Genomic DNA, 20,168 nt, shown 5'->3' on the forward strand with positions numbered 1-20,168 from the left:
CCCCGAGCCCGTGTCCCCTTCCCTCAGCCACACACTATGGGGTGCAATGAACACCGTGCACTATGTGGGGTCCCTGCACCATCTGCTGGGCATGGTGCAGTAATGAGAGCTGGGTCTGGGTACAGGCAGGGCAGAGTTTTGGAGGGACGTCTCCCCACCCCGCAGTGGGGTGCTCTAAATCAGAGATGGGAAGAGCAGAACCCCCCCCCACCACCACTGATTGGCCTCCTCCATCCAAGCTGCCATCAGCAGGAGCAAGACATTTCTCTGCATATAAGTAGGCCAAGATGATCAGTGCGTGGAGATGCACTGGGGACAAACCAAAACCACCTAGGAGATATCAAAGGTCCTCATGCTCTCATTTGGATTCTGCTTGGTGGTTTACAGCAGGGATGTGTCGTGGTATGAAGTACCCCCAGAGAGCTTCATCAGCCCTGACCACCCCCAGTACGGCTGTTACACTGTGAGCCAGCGAGAGTTCCAGCCTCCCAGGACATCAAACATCCTCAGAGCACTTAAACACCTCGTGGTCTCCATCAGGTAAGGGCCCAGACTCCTGTGTGTAAATAATGCAAGAAGAAATAAGACTGTTTATTAAAATAAAATCTCTCTGTCCCGATTCACACCCTGCTTTGCGCAGGCTCCGTTCACAGCAGCACTTCGGAGTCCTCCAGGCAGCCACCAGCACACGGCAGCTGAGCTGCAAGCGAGCTGCCAACAGGCAACGTGCCGGCCTCGGTCCACGCCGGGCCCTCGTGGGGCAGCAGTGGGACATAAGCCTCCTCCGTGGGGCTGCCCTCGCTCTCAAGGACGTACCTCGAGCCCCCATCGTGGATATCCACTGCCACCAGCGCTGCCTTCGCGTGGGAGCAGCAGGGCTCAGCAATGTCCCCAGGCTCCAAGTCAGAGTCCGCGTGGGGGAAGCCTGAATCCTGGGTGGAATCGGGGCTCTCCTCTGGCAGGCTGGTGTTGACGTAGATGATGTCCTCTGACCCCCTCGGGGCAGGAAGGCTTTTCAAAAGCTTCTCCAGATGAACTTTCAGCTGTGAGAACGTGGGTCGGTCAGCGGGCTCAGCCCTCCAGCAGGAGGACATGATATCGTACCTGGAAAGGAGGAGAGGAATGCAGCTGTCGTGGAGAATGTTGCTGAGTGTTTGGCTTTGGGATGTACGACCTGGTTTGATTCCCTGCTTGGAAACTGGGGGAGTCCTGAGTCACTTTGCATTAAAACAAAGCAAAACTCACTCCTCTACTTTAACTGTTTTGTTGAGAAAGGAGCACAGCACCCCCAGGCAAAACCCTCAGGGCAAAACAGTCTTAAAAATGAAATAACAACAACAAAGACTTTGACTCCTTCACCACAAACTGCAGAGGGCACCGCTGCCACCTCTGCAGGACCCGGCAGGGTGAACTCTGGTACCACCTGCTGCAGGCAGCCCATCATCAATCAGCCCTTGGTGTGAACCCCACCAACACACTGCTTTCTTTGGGGATGTTTTTGGAGGTTGCTGTGTGACACTTTGCATGGAGTTAAGATGGTTTTTTTCCATTCCTGGGTCACACTCTGCTCATATTAAAACTCAGGAGATTAAAGGTTTTGAGCTCTTTATGAGACACTCTCACTTCAAATTTGGCCCACACCATTATTCTGACCAGCTGTCTCCTCAGAGCCAACCTGCTTGTGCACTCCTGCCTGTCAGCCCTACAAGGAAATAAAGCTTCTGTCCTCGACATTTCTATTTGAATCCAGTGTCTGGGGACAATTGGAGCGGGGACATGGGAGGCTTTTTGCAGCCTGGACGCACTGGTGTAATACTCACAGTTCATCTAAGCAGTTCTCAGGCTTTTTGAGCCGCTGCCCGTGGAACAGATACTCATAAATCTCGTGGTTCTGCACCCCTGGGTACGGAGTCATCCCTCTGGTCGCTATCTCCCACATGGTAACGCCAAATGCCCACTGTGATAACAAAGGGAAAGAGTGCTGCAAGGACATTTCCAGGAGGAATGAATAAGTCTTTTCATGGGGAAAGGTCACTTCCTAGCACCCACTGGGCTCTCGCACAATGCTAATAGTTGTATCTTCAGTCCTGCCTTCCCCAGAATTGGAAACGATAAGACACGCCATACGACAGGCAAGCAACCCACTCAATAAACTTATTCCAGGATGCTGGGCAGGCAATGAAAGGTCAGCACGGCCCGTTACCGACAGTCCATCTGGCTTTTGCACTTGCGAGGTACAACAAGTACAAAGTGCCACAGCTGCGGAGGACTCGACTCAGGGATCTCTTTCTAGCTCTTGGCTCCTGCTTTCAGGCTGCCCAGCCGTGTGTACCTACCACATCGCTCTTGGTGGTGTAGACACGGTCAGCCAGGGACTCTATTGCAATCCACTTCACTGGCATTTTTGCTATTCGGCCCTGACGGTAGTAATCACCGCTGTAGATCTTCTTGGACAACCCAAAGTCTGCCACGCACACCGTCATGTCATCCCGTAACCTGCCAGGTACAAACAGAGTTAGAGAGCCACGGGGAGGCAAAGTCTGCTTTCCTGACAGATGCACAATGACCGGTGATCATGCCTCCATCAGGCTGGCCTTTGAAATGCTGTATACGCCTGCCTCTTCTTTATAGAGCTCTAAACATGATAAGAAAGTTTGATGTGCCAAATTCTGGACTCTAGTCCTGAGATTGGTCTCCTTGCTATGTCTCTCCAGGACACTCCAAGGGAGGTTTCACTTAAGGGAGCCCGCTCTGTATGCTAATTCCTAGCACTATAAAGCCACAGGACTTCCACTAGTTTTCACCTAGCCAGGCCAAAACAGAAGGAAAACAAACTCACATGCAGTTCCGAGCTGCCAAATCCCTGTGGAGAAACTGCCGGCTGCTCAGGTACTCCATCCCCAGGGCAATATCCACCATGAACTTCAGCAGCGTCTGCAGGGGCACGAACTGAGGAGGGAGGATGTGGGTCAGAGGGTCCGAGTGCTTTGGGAAGCACGTTTGGTCTGACCGGACCCTGCTCAGGGCAGCTCCTGGACAGCCATTCTGTTAGTCTCAGAGAGCACAAGGAGCCCACAGCAGTGGGCAGGTTTTGCCCAGAGTCCCTAAAAGAGCCATGGTCACCCCTTGCTCTTTGCAGGCCCCTTTTCTACCTGCCTTCGTTACCTGGGGGGCCATCTCCAGCCGGGAGCGAAGCAGGAAGCTATGCAGGTCACCGTATTTCATGAAGGGGAGAACTACCATGGGCTTGGGGATCTGCTGAGAGCTCAGCTCGATGCACACACCTAGAACAAACAGACACAGCTCACATGTGGGACCTGAGCAGGGTCCCACTCCCAGCCCAAACCTGGGGACTCCATACCTAGAAGCTTGATGACATTTGGGTGGTCAAAGTCCTTCATGCATGCTGCTTCACTGAGGAACTCTTCTATCTCTCTATGGGAAAAGTTATCCACTGGAAAGCAAAGGGCAAACAGGAAATTTAAGACCTTGAGAGCTTTAACACTTTAATCACTGCTGCCACATCCCTTCACAGCAGAGTTCCTGTGTGGGCAAAAGGTAAGGGACCGCCAATATGACAGAGACATCACACCGGAGGTTTGCATCAGCATCGGGTTACGCAGCACATGGAAGCAGGGAACAGCCCCACCACACCAATGCAGAAAGCACTGGGTCAGGGTGGACAGATGCCACGGCACAAAGAAGGATTAGATATGAGCATCCCCCAAAAGCTCAGGGTCTCTTATCTAGACAGAGACAAGTCCTGTTACTTCCCAGCTCCTTGAGACAAAACTGGCTGTAAGAAGAGTGCCCTTCCCAGCAGGGCTTTGGCCACCATTTGAAAATGGGCATGAGACAACCCAAACTCCTTTCCCCATATCCCACCATGCTTTCCCTTCTACTGCCCAGCATCTGCTCAGCAGATCTCCTGCCACAGCTGTGTCTCTCTGGCTAGGACCAGGACCAGGAGCAGTGGCAGAAGCCAGCATCCCTACAGAACAGTTCCAGGCTATAGAGAAAGCCCCAGAGAGGGGTGTCAGGAGCCCAAGTACCCGCCGTGACAAATAGCATCAGGTTCTGCAAGGCCAGGTTTACTTACGCTTCATGGTCTTGACAGCCACCTTCTGTGTGGTGCCTTCTGGCTGGCTGAGACGCCCCTCCATCACTGACCCGAACTCCCCTGCACCATGGGAAAGAAGCAACCACGTTAACCACACCTCTACATGCTGCCTGTTGAGACACCACTGCCTTCCCAAAGATCTGAAATGCTCCAAGACAGAGACCTTGTCTCCAAAAGACAGAGGGCTTTGCTTGAGTTCTTGTGGCAAGACAAAAACATAAATTCAGGGATCCAAATTCCCAGCCCTACACTCTGCCATCCTGGGGCCAGGCAATGATGTGAACATCAGCAGTGGTCTCTGCCCCATCAGCCCAGCCACACATCCACCCCCAGCCCTTGCAGCACCATCACTCACCCTCTCCCAGGACCTTCCCCAGGCTGAGGGCACTTCTGTCAATGACAACGTCCTGCAGCTTCTGCTGGAGCTCGCTGCTGACACCAAGGCTGCCCACTGCAGAAGAGGGGAAGAGGAGTGAAGAACTGGAAGAGTCAGGCTCAGAGCTTGCCCTATTGCTATCCTGTCACCTCCTTGCAGAGGGATGAGAAGAACACTCACACGTCAGCTCGATGGCTCTCCGGCAGTAGGACTTCTTGGCTGTGTAGTTTACCACCAGCTCTGAATCATTTCTGCTGAAGGCATTCCTGATGGGATAGAAATGGTGTGAGTTCACTTCAGCTGTCTTCCCTCTGCTCAAAGAACCACAGCTGCGGGCATGGGTGACCACGGAGCTACCCATGAGATCAGCAGCAAAGGAGGAAATGCACATTTGCTCTGATCCATTTCATTTCCCTCTCGCTGGATCACTGCCATTGCCTCCAATATCCCATCAAAACATCTACTTGATAAACAAGGCTGATCTACAAAGGAGTGAGTCACAGAGGTATTCTGGGGAGGAAATGGGATACTCATTTCCTAGTCTTACAGCAGTCCGGGATGGTAGCAATACTGCCCAGATCTACCACTTCCTACAGCAACCTCCTTGATCGTGTCAAAGCTTCACATAAGCACGTAGCTCCTTTAGTCACCACAATCCCTTAGCCAAAAAGAAGTCATGAGAGGTGTACACCGCAGCCCCAAAACAATGGTGGGCATGGCATGCTGCTGGGAGATGCTGTGCTGCCCCTCTGGAGCGGGGCTATGCAGAGAGCCAGCTCAGGGAAACCAAAACTGCAAGGACACGGAGATTCCCATCATGTTACAGCTGTTAGAAAAGAGATTCTTACAGACAGTCATTTTTCAGACTGGGATTGAGGTGATGCCATGGGAGATCAAAGCAGACGGCATTCACTACCAGCTCAATAAACTCCCTTACTGAAGTGATGTATTTCCAAAGGAGTCGATTATATCATTTTTCCATTCAGCAGTGGGCATCCAGATGATACCACTTATAAGGAAAGTTGATAACGCCACAATTATTTAGCACAAATAATAGGACAGGGCAATTAAATGCCACTCAGAAAGTCACAAGGGTGAGTGTGCAGTGCTGGCTCCTTGTAGTAGATAACAGCCCTTTGTCTGTGCTACTAAAAACGTCACTAAGTGTGGTTCAGTGATCTCTGCCCTGCAGACGCTGCTGCTGCACTCAGCCATTGGACCAAGACAGGTTTGGTGCGTGACGAGGCAGGAGGGGTTTCTTCAGGCCACAGGATATCATACATTTTTTTCTCTCTCTACTGAGTCAAAATGCCAAGGCCACCTCCCATACTGAGTTGCCCAAGTTTACTTCCCTTTAAAAATAGGAATAATTAAGTAAAAGGTGCACTGCTGAGCTAAGGAAGGAAGGGGAAGTACCGTGTGGTAAAATCACATTCAGTTCCCCTGTGCCTCTCAATGGCATAAAAATGGGAAATGACAATGCTGCAAGAGGCAGAAGCCTTCACCCTGGATCCAGAGCAGGCAAACCTGCTGCCTGCCCAGCACAGAGCACCACCATCAGCTACTCTCCCTCTGACTTACCCATACTTTGTTTCCATGCATCTTTTCTGGATGACCACAGACAAGCAGAGGATCAACCCGACGGCAACCGTACCACAGACAAAGCCCAGTGCTACTACAAAGGAGTCTGTGTTCCCAGATGATGGTGTCGAAGAGGGAGCAGAGGTAATTAACCCTAAGGAAACATCATGTTAGCAGTGTTGGTGAAAGAGTGTCAGCCTGTGGAGAGCAGGGTAGGATCTTCCAGTGACTGAAGCCAACCCCAGATCAATGTGGAGGAGAGGAGGCTCAGGGGAGACCTCATGGCTCTCTGCAACCACCTGACAGGAGGCTGTGTGAGGTGGGGTCGGCCTCTGCCCCCAGGGAACAGCCATGGGACGAGAGGGGATGGCCTCACGTTGTGCCAGGGGAGGTTCAGGTTGGCTGTTAGAACAATTCCTTCTGCCACAGAGTGGTGATGCAGTGGCACAGCTGCACAGGAGTGGTGGGGTCACCGTCCATGGAGGTGCTCAAGAATTGTAGGGTTCTGGCACTGAGGGATATGGGCAGTGGGCACAGTAGGGGTGGCTTGGTGGTTGGTCTAGATGATCTTAGAGGTCTTTTCCAACCTTAAGGATTCTATGAATTTCCTGGTGCTGCCTCCAGATATCCTGGACAACAGGGACAGCATCTGGCATTGACAGAGCGTGATGGCAGCAGGGAGCTCTGGCCAGATCTGTGCAAACCACCAGTCAGGGAAAGCATACACTGTGTACTCCCACAGCACCTCCCACACACAGAGATAGGGATCTCCTTACCACTGGCAGGAACAAAGACCTCCACCGGGCTGCTGAAGGGCCCCACGCCGCCTTTGGTGACAGCAGCCACACGCACCGAGCATGTGGCATTGGTGGCCACCACAGGCAGGATGGCCACAGTGGTGTTAGGCTGGGCTTCCGAGGAGATGTTCTGCTGGAGACAAGAGGAGAAGACAGGCATGGGATGGGGCTGACAGCAACAGTGAAAGCCAGAGGTTTGCTGAGTTTGTTATACTATTGCATGGCTTTGCTTCTGGATGCCCAGAGGAAATACAGAAGGAACAGCAAGTTATTTATGGAGAATAATAGCCCTGAGAGGACCGGATGGGATCCGGAAAGGAGCTGAGCATTGTTTCCCGTTTCAGTCTCATGCCTCTATTGCTCTTTGCTTATCAACTGAAGCAGCAGGACAGAGCCAGAAAAGAAAGCCATGGCAAGAAAGCCATCCTGCAAGGGAGGAGGAAAGGCACGGCACACACCAGGGGCTGAAACACCTTTCTCCTCCCAGTTCTCTCACTTCTGCAGTCATCAGCCACACTTCATGGCCACAAAGGTGCTCTACACATCAGCCTGCACTACTCCAGTGTGAGTACCACTGCCTGGGGCTGTGTCCCTGGCACAAGGGCCACCGCGATGCTGCAGCTCTGTCCCACGTGGCGTGGGGATCTGACGCACCCAGGGACAGCACGGGCTCTGTTCTGTGTCTGGCAGATGGCCACGGCCCCACGGTGCCACTCAGGCTCTGTGAGCCTTGTGCCAGGCAGTCCCATGAGCCCCTGAGCTACCACCACTCGCATGGCACTGCCCTGATGGCCTTCTGTTGCAATGCTCTCAGCTTCATCCTTCCATTGCCTGGCCACAGAAACTAAGCCTTAGGGCAGATATATTCTGATTTTATGTCAAGCTAATCATATTTCCAGCTTTAAAAGTGTGTTTCCTTGCCCGGTGACATTAGAGATGTCAATGTGTTTCATGGCACGGGTCTTTTTTTCCTTGATAAAAACACAAGTGATCTTCTTTTGTTGCAAATTCCCTGTTGCTTTCTGATCTTCCTGTGACTCAGCCAAGCAGATGAGAAAGTAAGTGCCTGCTGCTGCTCCCCGCTGACTGCCAGCTGCAAAGAACTGCCCCATGATGTGCAAAACATCTGCCTGGCTGCTGGAAGAGCCACAGCCTGGCTCTGTGCTTCTGCTCGACTTTACATGGCCAAGCAAAAATGGCAGCAGGGGTGGGCGAGGAGGAAGTCAGAACTGATTTCTGTTCACAAAAAGGCCTCCAGGATTGATGTGAAACACACACAAGCAGCAGGCAGAACTCCACAAGCACTAGCAGAAGGCACTGCCCTGAGAAACATCTCTTTTCCAATCGCTTTGCTTTCATGGCGTCCATCAGCGGAAACGCACACGAGGTCATTTTCCCACCTCCAACCTTAAACGGCACCAGGATCCTTTAACATCTCCCACAGCCCTGCTGTGTCACTTGAGGACAGGGCAGAACGGATATCAAACAGCTCGTGGAGAGGATGAGCGCATTTTCAAAGCAGACAGCCTTTCAGTCAGGATGGAATTGCCAAATGTCATGATTTTTATGAGTCTTGTGGTAGCTGAGGAATTCCTGCCTGTCTCAGTTCCTGCAGCTTTGGGTCCAACAAGAATCGCTGGTTTAAAAATAAAAACCAGAGCTTTTTGAAGTTTTCAAAGCTGTGTTTTAAACTGATTGAGGAGAAAAAGTGGCCTGCAGGTGGCCCTGCTGACACAGAGATCCACCATCCCACCGCAGTTCTGCTGCCAGGACTTTCAAACTGATTGTTATTTGGGGGGGAAGCCTGATGTGAGAAGGGCAGGATTCTTCACAGCACTTGTGCTCCATGGGGCCATTAGCACAGGAGGGAGAAAAGAAGCAGGGGATATCTAGCATTTCATATCCAGCCTCTCCAGAGCTAAAATTCAGAGGCTTTACGTCTGGAAAACAAAAGCTTTTCCATTTATTTTTGGCAAAAGGCAACAAGCGCATTGATCCTGTGCCTTGGTCTGTCTGTTCAATCAGCTCCAGCAGACAGACTGCAAGCAGCTCCACAGCCAGCCCAAGGATGCTCTGTGAGGGGACGTGGCACAGCCTACCACCATCCCTATGCCTCTGAATTCAGTAACAGCCCTTAGGATAAGGAGTGCTCACCCCTGCCCTTGGCTCATGTCCTCTGGGCATCCTGACAGGCATTTTTGCCTTTCAGAAAGCCCATGTGGTGATAAAGCAAAGTAGCACTGAGCACGACTGCACCTTTTGATCTGCACAGCCAAGGTCGTCTGGAAGATAACTGCCTAGCAGAGCTTCCTACTTCCCATCTGAACTCACTCCCCACTAGTGGGGCTTTTTAGCCTTCTGAAAACCAGCAAGAATGAGAACAGTAATGGACCGGAGTCCTGAGCAGAAATTTCACTGCCAAAGCAGTTAACTTGGGAATTTTATTAATAATAATAATAATAAGCTTCTCAGAGCTTAAGGGCACAGCTTGTTTTTCACTTACTGCTTAAGAGATGACAAATGTGTCAGCATTTCTTTTTTTTCCATGCTGGTCACAAGACCATAATATTGTTTCCTTGACTTCATTCAGTCTGGATCTATACGTGCTCTTTTTCAGAAGCACAAAAGGAGAACAGAAAATGCAGCATCTTACAAAAAAAGAGCATGAGTCACTTTTTTCCACACAGAATTTAGGTTGTCAGTGCCTCTCTGTACTTTTGGCCTGGGACAGAGGAAGACCAAACCACAGCGCAGAGGGGATGGCTGGATACATCCATGCAATTATCCAAAGGCTCCCTGGCCACAAGCAGAGCTTGGATTGGATCCTGTCCTCCATCTTTAATGCTGCTTTGCCCAGTACCTAAGATGTCCCAAAGCCTGGAGAAGGCAAGTAAGGCTGTGCCAAATGATTTCATATGCTGTGGACAGGTCCCCTGCCCTAACATGCTCCTTGAGCTTAAAAACTCAGTGCTGTGGGTTGTCTGTGCTTGAACTCTTCCCCAGTCCCCCAGTGACTTACCAGCCCCTTGGAGTCCTGCCACGTGTGCCAGATGTGATATCCCTGCAGCTCCCCCTGTGTCCTCTCAAGGGGTGGCTTCACCCATCGGACTTCCAGGAAGGAGCTGGATTCATTGAGTGACACTGTGACATTCAGTGGTTGGGTAGTTGGAGCTACAGAAGTCAAAGAGAAATAAGGTGAGGGGAGGCAGGTAGATCTGTGCATCACAAGGGAGGTGGCAGGTGGGCAGAAAATGAGCTGTAGCTCAGCCAGACAGCATCCACTATTTCCAATAGCCTTTAATATTTCCAGCAGGTGATCACATCTGGATACATTTCCCTTCTCCAATTGAGAACCAAGATATTCCGACCCTTAACAACCATCTCTCTGGACCAGCATCTCATCCAGGCAGCCCTGCACAAAGCACAACAGCGTGCTTTAAGCAGGGAAACCCTTCTCAGCACTAGCAACTCATTTCCTACCTCCTTCCGTGGTACTGGCTGTTATCCAGGGGCTAAATGCCGACCAACCAACTTCATTCTTGCAGGAAACACTAATGTTATAGTCTGCCATGGGCCACAGCTGCTGGATGTGATACACGTGGGGAGGCACCGATGTGTTAAAGAGCAGAAGTGAGACATTGCTTCGTGGAATGGCTTCCTTGACCTTAATGGAAAAATCAGTCCAGAAACAGGGATTAGTCAGCAACAACCTGCAGGCTGAGAGGCACAGCAGGATTTTACATCTGTAAACAGGATCCAGGGCCCTGCCTCCCTTTCTGTCCTCCATCAAAACAACACTAGGGCCTTGTTCTTAGATGCTGCTCTTCCCTCTTAAGAACCCTCTAGAAGGACTGATCACAGACCTCATTACACTCCATCATTATCCAGAGAAGGCTGCCCAGAAAGCTGTGGGTGCCCCATCCCTGGAGGTGCCCATGGCCAAGTTGGATGGCACCCTGGGCAGCCTGAGCTGGTATGGGACAGGGGTTGGGGCTGGGTGGCTTTTTGGGTCCCTTTCAACCCAAGCCATTCTGTGATTCTATGATCATTTAGCAGAATGGATGAATTCGATGCATTAAAAACAAGTCATGATTTTTGCACAAAGATAAACAATTTTTCCAGTGCATCTGGTGGCGCTAACTGGCTGATCTGACCCCAGATACGGGGCTGGGACATTGAGCTTCTGCTCTGATCAGGCATAAGAGCCACACGCTTGCTCAGCATCGCCTCTTCTGTTTTGCTTTCCACACATGTCAGCAAAGTTCTCAGGACACAGTGAACCCCACAAGAGCAGCCTCATTGGGATGGCGGGCAGAAGAGGGGAAGAATGAGACCTTGGCATGAGCAACGTGGATAACTCAGAAGACAGCTCAAACACGTCTTCCAGAAAGATCCTATCAGATTAAGGTGTTATTTCTTTAAAATGTGCTTTTTACAAACTGTAACAGCTTGAACTTGGCAGATACGATAAGAACAACTCCTGCTTTAAGCACCAGAATGCACAGAAATGATCTACATGGTTGATGGGCCATGCTACCCAAGCATGAGGATTATCAAAGGAGACAGGAGAAAAAAAGGCTTAGTCATGGCTGTGTTTTTGCCAGAAATCATGCCTTGTTTTCCAATTTGAAAGGCTATTTCCTACTGACGGACCATGAACATGAAGTCATAGGAAATTCCTTGGCTCTCCACCCCACTTCCTGAGCTCCAGTAGGAATCCGGCGGTGGACACGGCACTAATATTAGCTCAGGTACCTTTCCCCTCAGTAACTCCTTTCACTTTTACCTGCCTTCCAACATCCTCTGTCCCCTGAGAGGTCAGAGGAGATGTCGCATAGAAATAGGCTGAGAAAAAAAGGGAGGAAACAGTCCATCCTCTGGCTCCTCACACTGCACAGCCTTTCGCTTGGCCATGGGCGCAAACACAGCGCTGATTCGTGGGAGCTGTCTGAGGGTTACCGGAGGGCACTGGAGCAAACTGGGAGCTGCAGCTCTGCTGTCACCGCTGCCACTCAGCCCTCCGAGCATTTTCACTTCCTACCAGTGAGAGTTCACACAGTCTACTTAAAGCCACGTAATTTTTAATGCTGCGAGAGAGATAGGACCTTCAGTGTAAGAGCCTAAGAAGGATTGCTCTGACACGAAGGTTAATGAGAACAGAGGGTTTGTAAATGCAGAAGTTTTGGATGCCACAAGATGCTGAATTCAGTCCACGCAGGATTTATCCTGGCAGTGGCAGAACAGACGATGTACTGCCTGAACCAGGGGACAGATTAACCATTACAAAAAATATATCTGGAAGAGATGGTGAAGGCTCACCACAGCTCCTTTTGAAGCCTCTTGTCCACCACAGTGGTGCTCCACTAGCTGCAATTTTACCAGCACCTGAGGACTCTACTCCCCAGCTTTGACTTCTTGACTTCATGCTTCCCCTTTCAAAGCTACTAGGAAAGTCCATTTGCCAACACCAAGAGCCTGGTATCCAGGTTGTAGAAGCAGGAGCAACCACTTACCTGCACACTGCAGGTGTTCAAGGCAGAGAATGAATCAAAGCCTGGCACCCAGGAGATCACAATGCTGTTGGCCATTCTCTTCAGGACATGCACGGTTTTTGGTGCAGATGGTATTCCTGTAAGGCAAAGCCAAGCACAGTCAGCTCTTGTGCTGGGGGGCTATGGAAAGCTCTGCCTAGCTCAGGGCAGGCAGACTGTACTGGTAGGTGCACAACAGCCCTCATGCCTAGTACAAGCTCAGTAGGTTTAAGCCTTAGCACAGACATGGCCTTGCTGGCTTCCCCCAGGCAGCTCCTGGGGCTCAGTTTAACTGTGCAAGAAGCCCAGGAACTGTCCTGGTTAGAGCTGCAGCAGTATCCTGTATCAGTGCATTGTAGATATTTTAGACCACTGGCAGGGAAGTAGAAAAACCTTGTTTTGATAGTACTCTGTATGAGCTGAAACAATGCTCTGCATTGCTTAGAGGCAATGACATGTTTTGGGGAACACCTTGCATTACCGGAGTGGTTCCCAATAGGAATGTCAAGAATTAACACCATTTCCTATGGAAAACTGTGAGCGCTAGCCTGGTTGTGAAGGAAGGAAAAGAGTGATACAACCCTTCCGAAACCTACACTGAGTCTGACACTTCTGCTTTCAAATGTGCTTTTTGGTGTTTCCTCCCATGGCTGCAACACTGGGGCTGGGCATGCTTTGAATGACCAAACAGCACTGGGTGGCTGTGCTACTACCTGCAACCTGATTTTAAATATCGTTTTCAAACAGGGAAAAATAAATGTGCAAATCCTAAAAACACCACCTTCAGCTAGTGTAGAAAGAGTGCTGGGAAGTGTGGAGGTAAGGGCAGCTCCTGATGGACAGATGTACTCAACAGGTAAAGGTAACACCATGGTCCCACTTACCTTTCACGTTGACCTGCCCAGGGTTGGAGGCAGTCAGCCCTTTGCTGTTGTGAGCCTCACAACTGAACAGTGCTGTTTCATTGAGACCTACAGGGGAAAAAAAGCAAGGACCTGTTTGCCGCACCTCTGCAAAATGCCCAAATCAAACCAACTCTCCACCTGTTGCTCACAAAAAGAAAAAAATATATATATACTGGCTTCCTTTGTTTTAATGTCGCTTTATTTTTTTCCAGCAACACCAAAACCTCTTCTTTTCCACCACTTTTTGCCCTTCTGGCTGGCAGCTGGTTGGCTGAGAGTGACCCATGCAGACCTTCTCACCACCTTCCACACCATGAGCCACGTGCATGCAGCCAGCACCAGCGCACAGGACAGGACTGTGTGCTTCTACAGCATCGTTGCACAACCTCTTGAGTAAGCACTTGTTTTGTGTTCAAAAGGGGAAAGACAGAAAGCAGAAGAGCCCACCACCACGGACTGAATCAGATGACTGCTTTCCAAAGACTGCTCAAATCTCCCAGCTGATAATGAACAAAGACTTCTTTTGGGGTCCGCTGGAAATACCCAAGTGCAGAGTGCTGCTGGTTTCCTCTGCGTGTTAACATGGGCAGCATTATTTGATCCAGCAAACAACAGCACTCAGGACTTTTGTCTCATGCAAAGGACCTGAGACAGGTGCTGAGCCATCCCTGCTGTACACATGGTGGCACAGGTGCCTGGGAGTGCATCACTTGCTGCCTTCCCAGAATGGTTCCAGCTGTGTGCAGCATTCCCAGCATCTTTAATTCAGCTCAGCAGACTGCAGAGATGTGCATGGAAGTGCACTGAAAGAGTCGTCTGCCTTGGCAGCTCATCCACCTGGATGTGCAGCAGTTGGTTGGGAGGTTGGCTGCAAAAAGGGGAAGGTGTGGCCATCCCTGGATGGAAATGAGGACTGGGAATGATGTACCAGCCTGTTCTATTGTATCAACATGTCCCATTGCTTCTTGGGTACTGTCCAAGCCTTGCTTTTACAGCCTTTTCCTCCCCGGTGGAAGGAAAACAGCCTCCTGTAGTTGTACAAGTAGAATGAACCTAACTAACCCAAGCCCACAGATGAATAGAGGATATTAGGACACCAAATCTGGCAGCATCAGCATATAACACTGTATCTAAAGCCTGTTACTTGGAAGCTTAAAACCATCCTTATGGGGAATGCTTTTAATGAAATGCTTTTCTGATTATAGTGAAATGCCTGTCAGCTACTGCAACGTGAAGGACTCACTGCAGTGTCCTGGCCTTACCAAGTGGCACCTGTGTCAGTGTGACAGGGCTTCTGGACCCGGAGGGAACTGTCCAAAAAAACCCCAACCAAACATGGGCCAACAGGATTTATTCCAAGAGGAATGAGTCACTTCTTCCGGCTTTCACTGCCTTTTAAAGTCTGCCTTTGGATGCCAAGACGACTCAGTTATAGCTTGGCTGTTAATTAGCTAGTGGTGTCCTTTGAGTGAGCAAACGAAGTAATCCTTCCTTTCTTCTGCCTCTACAGCATAACTACATTGGGTTTGGTATCACAGAGGACTTTTCTCCCTATGCTTCACCAGGTTGGCAGAGAGATGTTGAGCAGAGGTCCTCCAGAGACCAGAGGGGATCAGCCCGCAAGAGCAGCAGCATGCTGAAGGCCAGCAGGTTACCTACAGCAGTGGGGTTACTCCCAGGAGCACATCTCATGTGCACTGGAGGGCTGAAATCTAAACTCAGGTTTGTTAGTCCTTAAGAGGTGTCTGAGAGATAAGCCTTGTGGGCAGACAAGATACACAGAAGTAGAAATGCTTGTGTCTGCTTCCCTTGGAATAAATTCCCTCTGGGCTCACCTGGCACAGTCAGAACTGATGGGGAGATGTAAGGTTTCACATTGAGTTGGACGTTGTTACGAAACCAGTAGATTTCCACAGGCTCTGGTGGGCCCACAGCTTGGCATGTGAGGTTGAAGGGGCTGTTCTTGGTGACATTCAGTTTCTCAGGCTGTTGAATGAAGTGTGGGAGCCCTACACAGATGCAAAGCAGAGAAACAAAAGATTCAGAGAGCTCAGCATCACGCTCCAACAACAGCCCCACATTGTCTCACTCAGGCTTGGCTTTGCCAACCAGTCCCTTCCCATCCAGGCCTCCCTGTTTGCGGCAGACATGGCAGCTTGTCAGGTATCTCTGGCCTTGCCCGTCCCCAGCTCACCTTCCAGCTGTACCAAGATGGGATCAGATGCGATCTCAATGCCAGAGATGTTGAGTTTGCAGACGTAGGAGCCATTATCTGAGCGCTGAGCAGCCCGGATGCTATGAGAGAGAAGGGGGAGGTTATGGGGGCTGTAATGAGGAGAGCTGCCCTGCACACAGGACACAGGTAGATGGGAGATGGGTTGAAATCAGCATCAGTAAGCCCAGAGCACACAGCCATGTGTGCAAACCCTGCCTTTGAGGGCTAGGGAGCCCACCCCTGCCAGCTGATGGCAGCCATCCCTCCCCAGGGGCCATGCTGGGGACATCCCTCCTGCAGAAGGACAGCACCAGTTACCTGAACGTGGAGGTCATGGCTACCTCCTCCTCATCAGGGATCTCAAAGTGGCTGGTGGCAATACGGTCCAGTGTGTGCAGCTCCCTGCCATCCTTCCACAGAGAAATGCCAGGGGAGTCTGGCCGGAGCAGCAGCTGAGGTACTTTGATGGAGCAGTTAAATGTGACATCCTTGAGCTCATTGATCACAACGTGTCCCACTGTGGGGTTAAATTTCAGCTGTCCCAGGGAGGTGGTAGAAGTCTTTGTGCCCTGGGGAGGCCAATGGCCACTGGTGAGGCCTCGTTTGGGGCGGTGGTGCCTTGCCCACAGGGGCCTTGCCAGCGGGGCTCCCACAGAGAGGGACCTCAGGCCTCCATGTACAGCAGCATCACCTGCAAGAGGAGACCTCAGGTTTGTCATTTGTGAGCCAGAAACTTTCCCAAAAGATTCAAAGCCTCTGAGGCACCTCTTGTAGGAGCTTCAGGGAGGAAACAGGGAGCCTAGGGCTGTCCCAGGTCTGAGCACTTACAAGCAGCACCTCCAAAAGCACCTTTAAGCAACCCAGAAAGTCCCAGACTACTTTTCTCATGGCAGGGGAGAGGCGGGAGCTGTTTGTGCTGGATCACGCCTCAGGGGACTGGAATCGGGCAGGAGGAATTTGGGACTCAGAAAACCCCTTTCAGGGGCCTCATCTCAGGCGTTTCCAGCTGGGAGGGAGTCCCCACAGAGGATTTGCATGGGCTGGTTTTAGGCTTTCTGCTCCTGAAGCCACTCTGTCCCCAGTGTGGGGTGAGCTGGGCAGCAGGGGATGGGCAGCACAGGGCAAGCACAGTGCTCTGGGGTACAAAACCACCCAGCTTTGTGGCTGCCCCTCTGGCAAAGGCAAGCTGAGCCAGTCAGGCTGCTGCTGCTGGGAGCTGCCCTCACCCATCTGCTGGGGGAGAAATAAATGCACTGATGGAGACATGCCTTCAGACAGCGTGTAGGAGCTGCCCGCTATGCAGCCTCCTTCTCCCACCACACTACCCCTTCTGCAGGCATTTCCCCAACAGAAGACACTTTGCCAGCTCTCTCTGTGGCCTTCATTCCCCCACCTACATGCCACTTAACACACAGAGTCATTGAGCTGTGTCCTCCGCCTCCCTCCTCATGCATTCTGCACAGCCATGGACAGCCATTCCCCCAAAACAAAAGCATATGTTCTGAGGAGAGACGATCTGGAGGATACCCTGCAAAAAGGTGCTTTCATTTCCGAGCTTCTGGAGGCACACCAGAAATCCTGAGCCGATCAGTAAATCTCCCTTGCTGCAAGTGAGGCACTGTGCCAGACAGGAGTTTCACCTCCATTAATTTCCCTCTCCCAAATAAAGCTATTTGCAGGGTTAAAAACAACAGCACAAGCAATGCTGTGGGCAGAAAACACGACCTTTTTGCTCAGCTTGAGTTCAGTTGCATTTGGTTTGGGGTAGGTCTGAGTCCTGAAACATCAAACAGCTCCAGGTTTTTAAAGATACGTCATTAGTATGGTAAGAAATGGAGCACGAGCCCGGTGTTCGGTGCACAGAGCCAAGAAACACAGTCTAACTTTGAGGCTGGATGTACTGCTTTGCTAAGTTGCTCGCTATTTTTAACCCCTGAGAAATGGTGCTTCTAGGCAGGAACTCAAGAGGAGTTTTGAAGCTGGATGGGGGGGGGCAAGAGAAAGGCTTTCTGGCTGACACACAAAACAATGGGTTTCCCTTTCAGAGGAGAAAAAAAATAAAAATAAAAAGAAAAGACCTTAAGCTTTTCAAACACTTCCTAATCTCCACCATCGCAACACAAACAAAGTCCATGTGACTGCAGCTCAGTGCAGCCTCCCCACATACTCACAGCAGCCAGGTGAGTGGCTTTTCGGTGGCCAGATAACCCCTAAAAAGACCAGGATAAAGCAAACAAACAACACAGAGAACTCCTCCCCTTCTCCAGGCAGAGGCTGGCCGGGTTGGAGGCATTCCCTTCCTGACAGGACTGACCCCAGCAGGATGGCTGAATGAAGGCTGCTGCCTGATGGGAGTAGCCATGATCCTGCCCCACTGCGGTGCTTGGTACAACCTGCCTGGTGGCACTGGGACAGCTCACACAGTCCCAGCTCAGTTTCTGGCCATCACCAGCTCTCCCTTTGTGTTCCCCTTCAAGGCAAACTTCAGAAAGCAAAGGGGATCTCAGCCTCAATTTCTACACTGATGAAGTGGAAAGAGGTATTTGCTGGCCCAGGAATGAAATATTTTCCTCTTTGACTCATGCTGACAACAGGAATTTGTTGAATGAAGAACTCCCTTTCGAGCACCCCTCCATCCCCAGCTGTTTGGGGTGTGCCTGTCCCCAGGGACTCACCCGTGGGCAGAGCTGCTTATACTCAAGCTGGCCCCAAAAGCCAGAGCCCCAGAGCTGGGAGGGGGCATGCATGAGTGCCCACCAGGTACACACAGGGTGCCCACTGCCCTGCAGCAGCATAAGCTGGCATGGAAGAAACTCCATGTGCAAGCATGATGCTGTTCACTCAACATACCTGGACTGGCAGCACTAGCAAAGCTCAGACCACAGGACCAGGATAAATAATTAAGTAGGTGGCAGAGCAGTGACGATGCTCATTGTGCCTCCTCTACTACAAGCCTGGAGAAGGGAGCCTAAGCAGAAAGTCTGCCTGCTGAAAGGGGTACGATGGTTTACTATAGATGAAAACAATAAATGAGCAGTTGCATGCCCTGTGAAGGAGTCAGTAAGTTGTCCTACTGCAATCCCAGCGAAAGAAAGTATTAGAAAATGCACAGGTCTGCCCCCATATGCCTCATGTCTGTACTCCTGTATTAGCAGAAATAATGCACCTGCTGACAACTGCTCTCTGCTCGGGCACCTGTTGAAGTGAATCCTGATGTGAGGAAGGATGGGGAGCACCTCTTGGGCCTGCTGCCTCCATCCCGCCCTCCAGAGCTGTCCGAGATGGCTGTGCCCTGGGGCCACATCTGGCTTTTTAAAGACACCCTGGGCTTCACACACTTTTTGTGCGACACATTCCAGGACAGCAGTTTGAACCAAACAACAGCGGTGTGTTTGCGGTACTGCAGGCTCCCCCAGCCACAGCCCACGCTGGGAACTCTCCCCTGCCCAAAGCAAACCGATCTGACTGCCGTCCCATCTGAGCAGCATATCTTCCCACCGACCCCACCACCATCCGGGCCCACACCGGATGGACCAGGGACCCTCAGCGGCTCGTGTGGGGCAGCCACGCTTTGCCTTTAAGCCTCTAAACCACGTCTGGCTCTTCGCATTGTTTTTTCCAGGTGGCCAAGCTCCACAAACAACGTGCCGGTGCCACGAACTCAGCACTTTTGGGCGGCACGGCCACGCAGCCATCTCGACCAGGGCACGTTCCATTAGCAAATCCAGGTCGCTAAATCACTTCCCTCCCCGCAAACAGAGCGGGGTCCCGCCGCCCACCGGGAGGGCCGACGGAGATGCCAATGCCCGCAACCCCTTCCCGCAGCCCCGGCCCGGACTCACCGAACTCAGCAGCCCCGCAGCGCGGAGGAGGCAGAGCGCACAGCAGCGCGCACAGCAGCGCGCAGCGCCCGCCGCCCATCCCGCCGCCGCACCGAGCACCGGCCCCGCTCCGCAGTCCCGCACGGCACGGAACAGCACGGAACAGCACAACACGGCACGGCACGGCACGGCACGGCACGGCACGGCACGGCACGGCACGGCACGCCTCCCGCCTCGGCACGGGGCGGGGACAACACCGGGCTGCGATACCCCGAGGGACGAGGTGATGCGTAACGAGGTCTGCGGGGTGGTCAGTGCGGTGACGACGGGACACACGCGTGCACCAACACAAACAGGGCTTTGAGATCAGCCCAACACTAGGGGCTGGGCTTTGGGAGCGGGCGGCCTCCCTGACCTCCTTGTGTTCCTCTGCTTTCTGCTCTCCGTGCTCCCAGAAGTGTAACTTTCCAGCTGTTGGAAGGAACCATATGAAATCCAGTCTGAAATCTTGTTGTTGGTTTTTTTCTTTTTTTCAGTTGGGAAGACAAAAATGTCTGAAATTTAGTGGGAAAACAGAAAACAAACAAACAAAAAAATCAATCACTTCCAGACTGCTTTGACTTGCAAAGCTGCTTATTCACTGCGCATTCCCAGGCCCTGGTGACAGGGATTGAATTCCCCCTGGCTGCCTCTTGCACTCCAGAGCAGCTCCTGACATCTTGAAGTGATCAGCAGCTACGGAAGGGAGCGTGTGGCTGGAGGCCCGGCTTAAAGGGGAGAAGCAAAACGTAGTGAAGCTGCTGCAGGAAGGCTTGGCATCTC

The 20,168-nt window shown here is 51.6% G+C and overlaps 1 protein-coding gene across 2 annotated transcripts; it reads right to left on the reverse strand.

Moving 5' to 3' along the window:
* Positions 1-561: 561 nt before the first annotated feature.
* On the reverse strand, positions 562-19,582 carry MERTK (MER proto-oncogene, tyrosine kinase). Of its 2 annotated transcripts, none has more exons than XM_015856633.3 (19): positions 19,368-19,582; positions 15,844-16,216; positions 15,505-15,605; positions 15,146-15,319; positions 13,290-13,376; positions 12,388-12,503; positions 10,355-10,538; positions 9,894-10,045; positions 6,854-7,004; positions 6,078-6,231; positions 4,677-4,762; positions 4,476-4,571; positions 4,100-4,180; positions 3,362-3,454; positions 3,166-3,284; positions 2,840-2,949; positions 2,337-2,496; positions 1,821-1,957; positions 562-1,104 (listed from the first exon to the last, which is right to left on the reverse strand). In XM_015856633.3, exons 1-19 carry the CDS (start codon positions 19,444-19,446, stop codon positions 648-650), a joined length of 2,910 nt encoding a protein of 969 aa, XP_015712119.2. In that variant the 5' UTR covers positions 19,447-19,582; the 3' UTR covers positions 562-647. The 2 variants fall into 2 exon arrangements, with proteins under 2 accessions (XP_015712119.2, XP_015712118.2); XM_015856632.3 differs by having other exon boundaries at positions 6,854-7,007.
* Between the last annotated feature and the right edge of the window lie 586 nt (positions 19,583-20,168).

This window comes from Coturnix japonica, chromosome 3 (genome assembly GCF_054131305.1).
Source record: "Coturnix japonica strain WE chromosome 3, WE-NBRP24, whole genome shotgun sequence".
NCBI lineage: Eukaryota > Metazoa > Chordata > Aves > Galliformes > Phasianidae > Coturnix > Coturnix japonica.